This window comes from Monodon monoceros, unplaced genomic scaffold (assembly GCF_005190385.1).
Source record: "Monodon monoceros isolate NGI ecotype Baffin Bay Population unplaced genomic scaffold, NGI_Narwhal_1 Super_Scaffold_15, whole genome shotgun sequence".
NCBI lineage: Eukaryota > Metazoa > Chordata > Mammalia > Artiodactyla > Monodontidae > Monodon > Monodon monoceros.
Window position 1 is genome coordinate 47,723,754 of NW_021703771.1, and position 14,673 is coordinate 47,738,426.

General features: G+C 39.6%; 1 protein-coding gene across 1 annotated transcript in view; it reads right to left on the reverse strand.

The window, feature by feature from the left end:
- MAN1A1 (mannosidase alpha class 1A member 1) overlaps nt 1-14,673 on the reverse strand; it is a 169,886-nt gene that overhangs the window by 115,057 nt on the left and 40,156 nt on the right. The window contains exons 3-4 of the mRNA XM_029223379.1: nt 7,423-7,519; nt 4,782-4,897 (exon numbers count right to left, since the gene is read on the reverse strand). Of these exons, the coding sequence (XP_029079212.1) occupies nt 4,782-4,897; nt 7,423-7,519 (213 nt within the window). The remainder of the gene's footprint in view (nt 1-4,781; nt 4,898-7,422; nt 7,520-14,673) is intronic.

Here is a 14,673-nt window from a genome sequence, read left to right on the forward strand (position 1 = left end):
AATCAACATCTTCTCTCCGTCAGTAGATTGGTTTCACCACGAAGGTCCAGAAGGACCCTCAAGTAGCAGTCCAATCTATGTATCACTAATTATGGTCAGAGGGAACAGATCAGTATCCTTATAGCCAAAACCCAAATCATCACCCTTAGCAGACACTGATTAGCATTCGGATAGAATTTCATATTAAATAACTCCATCCGACAGGATAAGTAACTCAGTTATCTGCACCATTAGGATGTAATGCTGCTCTAAAACAGAGCTTTTACAAGAGCAATACTAAGGCAAATGTCACTTCTTTCACGCTCCATGGCATGGAGCTCTGGACCTAGGTCAAGAACTCATTCAGGCATTCAAGAAGATCCAAAGTTGCTTTTTGAGGTCCATTTAAAACCTTCAGATAGAGAACCCTACAGCTTATTTTCCTGAAGAATAGGATGGCATTCCGGTTGGATAAGAGACCAATCTGGACCTTTAAACTAAAAAATAAAGTCACTGTTGCCGCCAATACCTCTGTTATTTTTCAGGAAAAAAAACGGTGTAATTGTTGACATAATCACTTGAATCTGTGGGTAGAACGAGTGAATATAAGACAAATTCTCTAATGGGACATAATAAAACCAACTAGAAAATAGTAAGTTGAAGCACTTTAAGATGATTAGGAGATGGGACTTCCCCGGTTGCACAGTGGTTAAGAATCTGCCTGCCTGTGCAGGGGACACGGGTTCGATCCCTGGTCCAGGAAGATCCCACATGCCACGGAGCAACTAAGCCCACGTGCCAGAGCTACTGAGCCTGTGCTCTAGAGCCTGAGAGTTACAACTACTGAGCCCATGTGCCACAACTGCTGAAGCCCGCGCACCTAGAGCCTGTGCTCCAAAACAAGGGAAGCCACCGCAATGAGAAGCATGCGCATCGCAACTAACAGCCACAACTACTAAGCCCACTTGTCGCAACTAGAGAAAGCCCACGAGCAGCAACGAAGACCCAACGCGGCCAAAAAAAAAAAAAAAAAAAAAAAATGATTAGGAGAGTAAATCAAGATAGCTGTCTTGAATTTATGTTTGTTATTAATTTTGATATGGGAAGTATTATCATTTGGATATTATTGATAAACTTTTATATTTTCAAAGGAAAATATGGCAATACCCAAAGAAAGAACTGCAACAAATATGTTTCAAGACCTTTCAAATTAGGAATAGTAAAATAAACAGAAATTCGAGACCTGTGCCTATGGCTTTTAAAAGTATATTTTTAAAGTATATTTTGAAGGGTATAACCCAAGACTATCAGTAACAGTCTTAAAACGATATTTTTACATAAAAATCTTTCAACTCATTGAATAAAATCTTATAAAAATACAAAAATACAAAGCTCAGTATCTTAGCCATCACTCAACCTATAGTCTAATCCCTTTATCTTACAAGTAAGGAAGCCAAAGAATTTGCTCTTCTTCTCTTCTAAATACTCTGGGCTTCTCTGATGGTGCAGTGGTTAAGAATCCGTCTGCCAATGCAGGGGACACAGGTTTGAGCCCTGGTCCGGGAAGATCCCACATGCCGCAGAGCAACTAAGCCCATGCGCCACAACTACTGAGCCTGTGCTCTAGAGCCCGCGAGCCACCACTACTGAGCCTAAGTGCCACAACTACTGAAGCCCGTGCGCCTAGAGCCCGTGCTCTGCAACAAGAGAAGCCACCGCAATGAGAAGCCCGGGCACCGCAACAAAGAGTAGCCCTGCTCACCCCAACTAGAGAAAGCCCGCGTGCAGCAACAAAGACCCAATGCAGTCAAAAATAAAAAAATAAATTTATAAAAATAAATAAATAAATACTCTGATATCCTCTATTAGTTTCCCTCTGCTTCCTAATAGGTCCCCACAGTCCATGGAATACATTCATGTCACCTGCTCATGGTCTGAGGCCAGCCAACTGCCTTCTGTTACCTTGTCTATTACCTTGAGAGGCCTTTTTGCTTAGTCCTTTTAAATAAATGATTCCAGAGTTTCTCAGGCTACCACTGGGCATGAAAGCAAAGAACTGCTGCAGTATTTGGGGGAGGTTTGGGGCAGTAATGCTATATATGCCAGACAAGGGACCTGGACACTATTTGGGTCTCATGTCACTAAAGTCTACTTTCCCGTCTTCCATCATTAGACTCTGGAAGAATCTAGTTCTCATTCCCCTAACTTTCTGGAGGTGAGGGACAGTGGAGGAAACACATTTTCCATTCTCTCCTCCATATATAAGCTGAAGACAAGCTCATTATTATTTACTGGTAGGTAGCTGAATTTACTCAAAAGTAACAAGGCAGGAAAAAAGTATTATTAAGAAACAATAAACCCTCAGAAGGAAATCTAATTTTTTGTTCATTGCCTTAATTTTTCACACTCAGTTCTATTGGTAATATCCGAGCTACCAGACGTCATATTCAACCAAAGAGCTGTAGAACCTTACAAAATCCCTCACTCCTTGGGCCTGTTTTCTCATATTTAAAATAAAAAGACTGAACACATCAATCTCCAAGGTCCCTTTGTATTGGAATACTGTCTCCTTTATATTCTAAATTCAATTATAAGGCAGATTAAACACAGACTCATCTGCTTGTACTTTAAGTCAGTGATCTCCAAAATGGGGTACATATGGCAATTAATTAGAGGAGTAGGAACAAAATATTAAAACTTTTAATTTATATACATTTTTAATCCAAAGAGGTAGGAAAAAGACTCAGCTTTATGCTAGCTTTACACTCTGAACTATGTTGGTATTCTCACTTGGTCTGTGGGAGAACAGGAGAGCCACAAAGCAGAGGTGTCAGCAGGGAAACACCCTTTCTTTGTCCATTCTCAACATACAGCATGTTACTTGTGATTGGTTATGGAGATTTACAGATATTATCAAATGCTTACCAGATAGACAAGAGGCTTACAAGAATTTTTGCAAAGTAATCTCAGATTAAAAATAATACCAATAGTGAAATAAGTGAGGCAGAGAAAGACAAATATCACGATACCATTTATATGTGGAATCTAAAAAAATGATACAAATGAACTTATTTATGAAACAGAAATAGACTCACAGACATAGAAAACGAACTTATGGTTACCAAAGGGGAAAGGGGGGAGGGATAAACTGGGAATTTGGCATTAACAGATACATACTACTATATATAAAATAGATAAACAACAAGGACCTACTGCATAGCACAGGGAACTATATTTAGTATTTTGTAATAACCTATAATGGAAAAGAATCTGAAAAAGAATACACACACACACACACACACACACACACACACACGTGTATATGTGCGTGTATGTATAACTGAACTCAAAAAAACACCAATAATGCAAACATAAGTGAATGACTCAAAAACACCAGGGTCAACTTCTCCTGTTCTTAAAACAAGCTCTCTGTTAACCTCATTACAAGGTAAAGCAATGACTGTGGAATTAGATTAGCTCTAACACGATGTAGCCCTCCTTAATTATCAAGAAGTAGTATTAGAAGAGTGCACTGTCCTTAATTATGAACCTTTTCCTTGGTATACAGTGGGTATTGAGGTTTGTTAAAAATGATAGTACATATATGAAATTAAAAAAAAATATTTCATATATAAATTGACAAAAGGTTATACTGGGAATTCCCTGGCAATCCAGTGGTTAGGACTCTGAGCTTCCACTGCAGGGGGCATGGGTTCAATCCCTGGTCAGGGAACTAAGATCCCTCATGCACATGATGTGGCCAAAAGAAAAAAAAAAGTTTAAACTGATAAGGGTCTACAATCAACAAAGGTTAAAGGCTTATTTATGGGAAAGTGGATGCAGCTGCACCTGGATGCAGTGGAGTGTTGAGATAGCTACTTCATGGTATTACTGACTCGGCAGCCATTTTGTTTTGCCAAGTGTCTTGCAGGGGCTTTAAATGGACACTAGCCCCTCATGCAAGAGTGTGCCCTCGATTAACAGCCCCAGAGTCCCAAGCAAATGTCAGTTCCTGATATGACTCCCTCTGTGATCATGTCTCCCCCACCTCCCAGGGTCTTCCCCTTGTGCACCCCTTAGAAAAGACCACTGTGGAGCTTACCAGTTGGTTTGAATTGACCAATTTGGCCTTAGCTTTGGAACCCCAAAGCACTTCACCCACCCTAATAACGGCATGTGCCCCAGGTCCTGTCTTTCTGTCTGTCTGTAGTCTGCCTTGATCTCCCTGTGTGGCCCCTGCGGGTGAGTCATGTACCTTCTCAGGACCTGTTAAGTAATAAACTTCTCTATTTCAATTTCTTTTGTGGTCTTTCATTGAACTGCAGCTCACCATGACACCCTGGGCTCCATTCAACAAACGTTCATCTAACAAAGTCACAATAACGCACCATGGTGCAGTGCAAAAGCATGAGCACTGAGTCACACAGACCTGTGTTAGGCTCACAGCCCTGACACACAACTAGCTGTGTGGTCTAGATAAGCCTCTGAGGCTCCGATTTCTAATCTGTAAAGGTGTAAAAATAATACCCATCTCACAGGGTTGTTGTGAGACTTGAACAAGAATACTTGGCACATGTAGGTCTTAATAAATATTAATTTCTTTTTCCTTACTCTTAGTTTGCCAAAAAACAAAGGCATGGATTTGTGTAGTAAAGGAGGGCAAGTTAAGAATATAGTATGATACTACTTAAAACTGCATTATTTGTTTCTGCTAGGGTACAGTACAATAATCTGCCCCACAAGAGAATTTATTTATGTTAACTGAGATTTAAGAACTGAATTGGCAGCTTTTTTTAACTTACCATATTAAAATTTAGATTTTCGTCAACCCATGCTTTTGCCTCTTCAAATTCGTCTTTCATTTTCATAATAAAAAGTGTATCTAGGGCATCTACTATTGTTGCTCCTTGGATATTACCTGAAAATATCAGAAAAATATTTACTCAGTAAAACACCTTTGACAGATCCATACATGCACATTGACCACACCTTGGAAAGGAAGTGGATAATACTGAATTTACTGGTAAACAAGAATACTGAACACAGTCTAAACATCTTTCAGTGAAAGAAAATTGAAAAGTTGCATCAAAACCAAACTAAAAACTATCACAGGCTATAGATTGGTACACTAATCTTTAAAGTCTCTTCTGAGTTGCAAAAAATGAATCTCTTAGAAATTTCATTTGGGATTGCATTCTCTAGCAAGAAAAAAAAAAAGACCTGAAACCAAGGAGCAACACACTTATTAATTTTAATGTAATTACATCAAAGTGCACCTGTGCAAAACTCTTTACCTATAATTAGATCTAAAATTGTTTAGTGATAGCTCTAAGAAACCATTACTCAAAAATGGAATTCTACCCCCTCTTTTTGCAGCCCTGACTGATCCTAACCTCTCCTCCGATCCTCCTAGCCATGTATTTCCTCTGAACTCCCTCGGCAGGAAGACTTTACATTGCTCTTGCACTCACCACTTTCTGTCTTCCATTATAACTACTTTTATGCATCTCCTTTTAGTCTGTAAACTTCCTTAGAATAGAGAAGTCATGTCTTATTCACCTCCACATTCCATACTAAGAGACTCAGTATGTTTTTAAGGCTTAATAATAAATTAAAAAACTATCACTGTATTAACAGAGAGCCAAGTAATCTCTTCGATAAAGACTATGGCGGGCTTCCCTGGTGGCACAGTGGTTGACAGTCCACCTGCCGATGCAGGGGACACGGGGTCGTGCCCCGGTCCGGGAGGATCCCACATGCTGTGGAGCGGCTGGGCCTGTGAGCCATGGCCGCTGAGCCTGCGCATCCGGAGCCTGTGCTCCGCAACGGGAGAGGCCACAGCGGTGAGAGGCCCGCGTACCGCAAAAAAAAAAAAAAAAAAAGACTATGGCAAATTTACACAAAACTGACTTCTTAATACTATGAACAACTTATAGAGATAAAAGCAAAAATAGAATTAAAATTTTTTAAAAGTTATAGTAAACAATAAAAAATTAAGACCTTTGAGTCTGCATGAAGTTTCTGAGTTTCTCTCTTCAATTCCTACCTCCCATCACCCATGTTAACTAGTCACCGTGTCCTCAAAAACACTACTCTAGTAACATCTGAAATCACTTGTACTGCCACGACTCCAGGTGTGGCTCTTTTCATCTCTAAAGTGTGTCACTGTGATCGACCAGCCAGCCTTTTCCCCACTCTTCCAGCTCTCCCTAACCATTCCTGCAATGCCTTTCTCCCTACCAGAGAGCCTATGGTTCTTCAGAACTTCCTATGAATATCTATTGAACCACCTGGTGCTTTGATAATTCACTATCTACACGTACGTCTTCTGCACTAGGTCATGAACTTTGCAGAGACTTGTATTGTGTTTCTTAACACCAGTGCTGGAAAGAGAGCCAAACACATGGAAGGTCCTAAATAAATGGAAAAGCATAATGGGGTGATTAGGAGCAGACTCTGACCTTAGCCACATGTGGGTTCAAGTCCCAGCTCAGCCAGTTAGTAGGTGGCTAACACTGGGCAAGCTGTTCTCTCAGCTTCGTATTTCTCATCTATAAAATACATATAATAATGAGGTTAAATGAGAAGATGCACAAATGGCACGTGGCACATAGTGTCAGCTGATACTGTTGTTATATGATTTGATACTATTTAACACCTTTAGTTAAAGTATAGAAAGTCACCTTTTCTATGGTGAATTCAGAAGCATCAGACCAAGGTTCCCTCCTCTTCATCCTGTTACTTATAGACAAAATTGTGGGAACTGAAGAGGAATTGAGTTCAGTGAGAAGGGCATTGGGTAGCTCTGTGACCCAAGGAATCTACCTAACACTTCTGTTACCTAGCTTCTGCACCTCCACGATGGGAATGTTTTTAATACCTAGAGTACTCATCACAAAGGGATGCTGTGAGGACCAAAAGCAATAAAATGATGCCAGAGTGGATAAATGGAAGTTTAAATAACTGATGACTCCATCCTCACTTTCTCTTCCACTGCACAAACAGGAGAAATTTAGAGCCAATGTTGAGAGTCACTGAGATACAGTGAAGGTCACCACGGCTGGCTGCCTTGGCCAGCTTATTGATAAAGACACAGCTTTTACCTGACAGGAAGCAGTTAACGCAGCCAACAAATGCTCCTCTGCTTGGTACCACATGGGAGCTGAAAATCATGATACTGTGCCCATATCCATTAAATAAGGATCTCTGGAAGTGTGCCCCAGGCATCAGTATTTTTTCAAGGGATGCAGGTGGTTCTAAAGTGCAGCCAGTGCTCTGTCTGAAGGACACACTACACACATTCCCTGCAGACACCTCCATCAGGTATGCAAGTTTCCTAGCAACACAGTCTGGAGGATCACACAAACTTTTTCCATTACCCACAAGTTCAGTCGATTGGAGAGAAGTTACTGTCAGTAAGGAGCCAAAGCACATTCTACTCACCAAACAAACTGCTTGAATGGCCTCCTTTTGATACAGGCTTCAGTTCATTTTTTCCCCAGGCATAACGTTTATAATTATTCCAAGCATGTTTCATCATCTGAGAAAAGAAATGAAAACGGGATATTTTGAATTTGAGATGTTTTTGTTTCAAAATAGATCATATATTGAAGACCTAAAGGTTAAAACATTAAAACTCACTGCTTTGTTAAAAGGATGATAATTAAAAGGGTGACAAAGGGTATGAATAAGCTGGAACACACACACAACACACAAATACACATCATCCCTTTATGTTTACAAGTGGAGATTTTTTTAATCCATTTAATCCTATTTCATATACATATTTTCAAAAGTCAGTTCTCAGCAACAGAAACTTAGCTTATCATAAAAGGATGAACCATTCTTACATTTATCTATTTCATCCTCATGATGCATTAAATCTGCAAAGACTGCATACTTAAAATTCACATTTTTGCATAAGGTTCTCTGTACTTAGTATATAGACAAATATCCAAAAGTTATGACTTTAAACACTTTGATATATCTTGACAAAGTCTATATGGAGAAATACTTTTAAATATCTATAGGAAATGAAAAAAAGAAACTCTATGGGTATACATAGATTTTGGAAAACTTCAGCTTAGTATAATTAATCTTTAATTGCATACATATCTGTGTACACATATGTAACTGAAGACTAATTCTACATATTCCCAACCTAGACTCCTTGTACAAGGAATGTTTTTAAAGTCCCAAACTCTCTGCCATAAATCAGTTGTATACTTTTTTAAATTTTAACAAAATTAATTTATCTACATATAATGAAAACCAATCAATTTCTCCTGACTTATAGACTAATTTCTGACCTATTGTGCTAGATATTAACTCTAGCAGAAAGTGAATAATTTTCAAGGGGAGAAATTGTTCTCTAAGAGCCTATCAAAGTTATACAAAAATTTGTATAACTATTGTGTAATAGTTGTACAAATTTTTTTCAATGACTCCAAGAATATACTGTAGATAATTATTTTTGCATACTTTTTTTATAAGGGTTGAGGACTCCTCACCTGTCTAGAATTTATTCATGCCACTATTCCCAATCCATTAACAACAGTAATTAAAATATGGACATAATCTGGAAATATTCTAATCTGGCTCCATATTTTAAAATATCTTAAAAAGCATCACATAAAGTTATAAATACTATGTAAAGGCTGTTTCTCACTAAAAATCTGCAGTGAGATCAATACAATTTTATTAATAAGAAAGTCTTCATATGTCCCTGAAAACAATAATGCACATCTTTCTTTAATCAATTTGTATATTTTCTTCCTATCTCACCAGTACTGCTACTAATAATAGCTACCAAAAAGTCTGTACTATCTGCTGGGTACTCTGCTAAATGCTTTAAATTCAGTATTCAATTCTTGTTATAACGTTATGAAATGCGTTGTATTATCATTGTTTGGTAGATGAAGAAACTGAGACTTTTAGAAGTGAAAACATGAACAACTTTACTCAAAGTCATGACATTTCTCCACAGCTGTGGAGCCAGGGTTCATCCCTGTGTTGGCCTGACTCCAAAGCCAATGGCATTAACCATACACTGCATCAACTTCCTTTAATGAGTCGGCAACAGAATCTTCCTTTGATGAATGAGATTGCTGATCTTCTAACATAGAATGTGTACATCGTAGTGTTTTTGAGATTTTCTCTTATAAATTAATTTTGTTGGAAAGTATAAAAGGTTTGAAGGTAAAATAGCCTGATTTATAATCCCTATCGTATCACCAATTAGTCTCATAATCATGGATGATGGCTCACGGCACACATGGCGAATAATCACACGCTTATTGAATTTTAAGCCTATATTGAGATCAATTAAATTCACATCACAGAAACAGAAACCAATGAGCCTCTGAAAAGACTAGGTACATGAACACTAGGTATAAAAACACCTTGAGATTACATCTCAATTTGACTTGGTTTTCCCATTAAATGTACTGTATTTGGTAAACTCTTCATTCCTATTCCAAGGATAAATTCAGAAGCATTTGGAATACACCTGATGCAAGAACAGAAAAAAAAATGTTATGATGATTTGTTTCAGCTCCAAGTCTGAATCGAAACCAGTGCCATGTACTATTAATAACTCAAAGACAGCATAAAACTTTCCTATAGAAGACTGTTGTCAAAAATTATCATTTATACAATGTACCACTAGAACAGAACCTCACTGAGTTACCACTGTAGTATATATTAACTTTCCTTATCTCGTTTTGCCCCAAAGAGAAAATTTGACACCAACTGCTTATCTGCCTACATTTCAAAAGTTGCTGTGACCCGTTTCTCAAAATGGGCTCCTCATCCCATGGGATTTCTATGTGCAAAGTTAGAAAAGAAAAAGAAAACAATGTGGTCAAAGTGCCCTGTATGGAGCTCTAAGAGTGGTTTCTCCAAGAATCTGTAAAATGAGGAACAGCCATATTGGTCATGGATTCCAGTGGTTGGTCACCTCTGGAAATGATTTACCACTTTAAAGCCAAATAAGACTTCATGTGTGTGTTTGTGTCTGTGTGTGTGTAGAACAACGAGATTAAATTCACAGGTCATATATACAATCAACTTTGTAACTCAGATTTATGACATACAAATATTTGAAAGCATCAAAATGCTACTAGCCTCTAATTTTACAGTATTAAGCCACTAGCCAGCTAAGGGACCATGAGAATGAAAGCATTTACTCTTTCCAGACTCAGTATGCTCAGCAGCTGACAGGACAAGAAGGTCACTTTTAAAATTCAACTACAAAGATGTCCATAGATAGGATTAATCCTTCATCTTCATAGGCTCCTTCATTTTGTTTTGTAGTCTTTCATCACTTTAATCAGGGTTAGGCAGCCTGACATCTGAGGTAGAAAGATTAAAACAGGCCTAAATTCCATGCTGATTAGGATTTCAAACTCCATACTGAAACCCTAATAAAAAAAAGATAAACTGAAAACAAACCAAAGATTTTTGTTTGAATTTTATTTTTTCCTGAATATTCATATTTGCATTGGTCATACAGCTAACATACAGTGTGAAGGGAAATAAATGAGATTTTGTAATAGTAATCCTTTGTTTTGACCCAGAGAAGCTGGAATTAGGCACGAAATACCCAAAAAATAGCATGACTTCTCCTTGACTCTATGCTTATTGAAGAGTCTTTGATTAGCACTTTGTTATCAATTGGCATCAGGGCTGCGTAATTAGTGCCACTTATTGAGTGTCCACTACACTATGCGTGATAAGATGCTAAAGGACTAGCAGGGAAATGTACATGAGTCTATCATGCTTATAATCTAATAGATAAGATGGAAGCTTAACGTTTTCCCTTCTTACACACTCACAAATGTTTATAAATATGAGAACAATAAGAAAAGCAATTAAATGTTGTGCATAACTCCATGAAATGATGCTCAACAACACTAATCATTAGAGAAATGCAAATCAAAACTACAATGAGGTATCACCTCACACTGGTCAGAACGGCCATCATCAAAAAGTCTACAAACAATAAACGCTGGAGAGGGTGTGGAGAAAAGGGAACCCTCTTGCACTGTTGGTAGGAATGCAAATTGATACAGCCACTATGGAGAACAGTATGGAGGTTCCTTAAAAAACTAAAAATAGAGCTACCATATGATCTAGCAATCCCACTCCTGGGAATATATCTGGAAGATGAAAACTCTTAATTTGAAAAGATATATGAACCCCAATGTTTACAGTGGCACTGTTCACAATAGCCAAGACATGGAAAAACGTCTATCAACAGATGAACAGATAAAGCAGATGTGTTATATATATACAATGGAATATTACTCAGTCATTAGAAAGAAGTAACACCATTTGCAGCACCATGGATGGACCCAGAAATTATCCTACTAAGTGAAGTCAGAGAAAAACAAGTATCATATGATATCAATTATATGTGGAATCTAAAGAAATGATACAAATGAACTTATTTACAAAACAGAAACAGAGTCATGGACATTGAGAACAAACCTATGGTTCCCAAAGGGGAAGGGTCGGGCAGGGACAAATTAGGAGTTTGGGCTTAACAGATACACACTACCATATATAAAACAGATAACAAGGACCTACTGGACAGCACAGGGAACGATATTCAGTATCTTGTAATAAAGTATAATGGAAAAGAATCTGAAAAGATTCAGTTAAAGTGATGTAACTGAATCACTTTGCTGTACATCTGAAACCCAACACTGTAAATCAAATATACTTCAATTTTAAAAAAATTTTGTAACTAACAGTTTGTTTCAATTTTATGTCCTAATCAAGGGCATGGGAAGCAATGAATAAAGAAAACTATGCTTGAATTTCCCCAGGTATGTGTATATTTCATAACCTACATTTTGTTGCTAAGAACTACCCTTAGCAAATGTTTTTATTTACTGATTCTTTAATCACATGATCTTAAGTTACTCATAAGGCACATTAAAAATCTTTTTGAAAATCTCACTTTTTTTTTTCCAGACAGGTTTGATGAGGATTTTGGGCTTTCACTGCCTCTTTTAAAAAGCATACAAGTTCAAGTCCCACTTACAGGGCCATCCTGTGAGGTCTTATACAAAATCTCTATAGTCTGACAGTGTGATCTGGGTCCCTGGCCCCACTGACTGACCCAGGGCCTGGTGCCTGACCCACAGGGAGACAACTGAGGGCTGGCCATGAGCCTTCGAGGTGAGGCACCCGCAGCGTGACACTGTCTCCAACGGATGGACCAACCCAATCATCTACTCTACCTAGGGGGAGTATAACTGGGAGATAGTCACAGAGAATCCGGAGTCCAGAGAGTGATGTAGAAGCAGAGAAGTACAAATACATAAAGAAAAAAACCCATAAGAAAGAGTCACGAAGCAGTTGAAACCATGAGGGAGACGGAAGGCAAGGAAAGAAAAATAAGAAACTGGGAAGCAGGTATGGGGTGCTCAGTTACTTACATGGTGCCCCAGGGGAATTATGTTAGGTTTGTAGAGCCTCTGTAAAACAGCAAACTATGCTGCTGAATGCTGACTGTTGATGAATTATCTTCCTCTCCTCCATGAGGCATGGCTCTTTGCCTGCTGAGACTGTTTACTTACTTCCCCGTGTGTCCTTATAGAAAATCCTCTTGTTTACTGAGGAGGAATGTATAAGAACGGTCACAGGAGCAGGCATCTAACAAACTGGGTTCATATCTGAGCTCTGCCATCATCGGTGTGACTCTAAGTGAGACAATTAATCTCTCTGAGCCCACTTTCCACACTCATTAAAGGTAAATAAATAAAACTACCAGTCCAGTGGCACTCACATTCCCGCTGTCCTAGAGGACATGAAGGAGCTGTATCCGGTTCAGCCGAGGACTCGGGTAGGGGTCAGTCTACCTCCCTGATTGCTGAAGTGGAAATTGGTGGCCTTCGCTCTTAAAATTATACTTACAATGGATGCTTGGAACGACACTGATTTTAAATGCCTGTCAGTAGTTTCCACCAAACTTTGTCTGACATTACTTGATTATCCCATGAAAGAAAGTAACGTCTGAAACTTCCAGATAAAAATCTCAACACAACACATTTTCAGGATCACTGTATCAATCTTTCCTTTCATCTTTGGTGGAACAGGGAAATGGAAGAAAGGAAACAAGATTAAAAAGTATTTTCAGGGAATCAAGTCACAGCTTCACCAAACCCTCGCTTATCCACTGGAAAAAAATTTTCTAGATATGTGAACACGCGACAACAATCTTGCCGCCCCTTCCTCTTATCTGGTGTGGTCCTGCTCCCTACATTTCCCTGTGGGAATGAAGACTGAGAGTGAGCCAGCAGGAGACCCTGGCCTGAGGATGCCATCCCAGGGAGCAAGGCAAGGCAGGTGGGCTTCAGCTGGGGGAGCCAGAGCCCTGCTGCCTAAGGGCCTGATCTCTCAGACTCTCAGTTTCTCATCTTTAAAAACAATAACTAGGGCTTCCCTGGTGGCGCAGTGGTTGGGAGTCCGCCTGCCGATGCAGGAGACACGGGTTCATGCCCCGGTCCGGGAAGATCCCGCGTGCCGCGGAGCGGCTGGGCCCGTGGGCCATGGCCGCTGGGCCTGCGCGTCCGGAGCCTGTGCTCCGCAACGGGAGAGGCCGCAGCGGTGAGAGGCCCGCGTACCGCAAAAAAAAAACCAAAACAATAACTGAAGGAAACCAACGTCCCACTGAGGTGCAGGATGTTAACAGTGGAGGAGGTGCTGTGAACCTAAAACTGCTCTAAAAATGAAAGTCTGTATCCAAAAAAATAAAAAAGAGAGAGAGAGAATAGCATTGTCTTCCTCACATCATGGTCTGGAGATCAAATCTGATAATGTCTGGCTGGAGGGAGACATCCAAAGAGTGTTCCTGGCCTTCATGCACATCTCCGCCTCACCGCCCCACCAGGTGCAGGAGTTAAACAGAGATAAGGGAGAGCAGTGCAAAGGAAAGCAGACACTGTGCTACACTCACAGCAGACAGGGCAATTCAGGGAGAGAGAAATTAACGGGGTAGGAAAGAGGTCAATGTCACTGAGAGGTGACAGAACGTAGAGCATGGTATAACTCTGCACTCCCAGACACCGCAAGCCTGGAGTCTACCACAATTACAGGCGTTTAGCATCCTCTTACCCTAAACGGTATTAGGATGCCACCTAAGACAGTACTGGGAAGATCCTCCCCTTAACACAGTGTCCTGGGAAAGCCCAGAGTCCAGCCACCTTCTATCTGTCCTCATCCAGAATGGAGAAAAACCCTCCCAGCCGTGATAGTTTCCAATTTTACCCCGTATCAAATTAAAACACTCATTCAGCACCTTGCTCAATTATCTCTTTCGAAAGCTGAAATATATTAGTTCTCTCTCCCCTTCCCCAAGGCTGTTAAGGTATTCTATTTCCAAGGTTCTTTTTCCCAAAGTCACAATGACAATTACTACTTATTGAGTACTTATTGGTGGCAGGGCGTGAATTACAAAGATGATAGAGTAAGGGTGCCAGATTTAGGAAATAAAAACCTTGCACACATACTAAAAAAGCATTTATGTTTATCTAACATGCAAATTTAACAGAGTCCTGTATTTCATCCAGCAGCCCTAGTAGAGAGGGATAGGACACACTGAATCCTTGGTTCTGTGTCCAGGGCCAGCTCCCTGGATTGTGCCCTGCTCTGCCTTGGGCTCAAAAGAGGGACTGAAAATTCAAG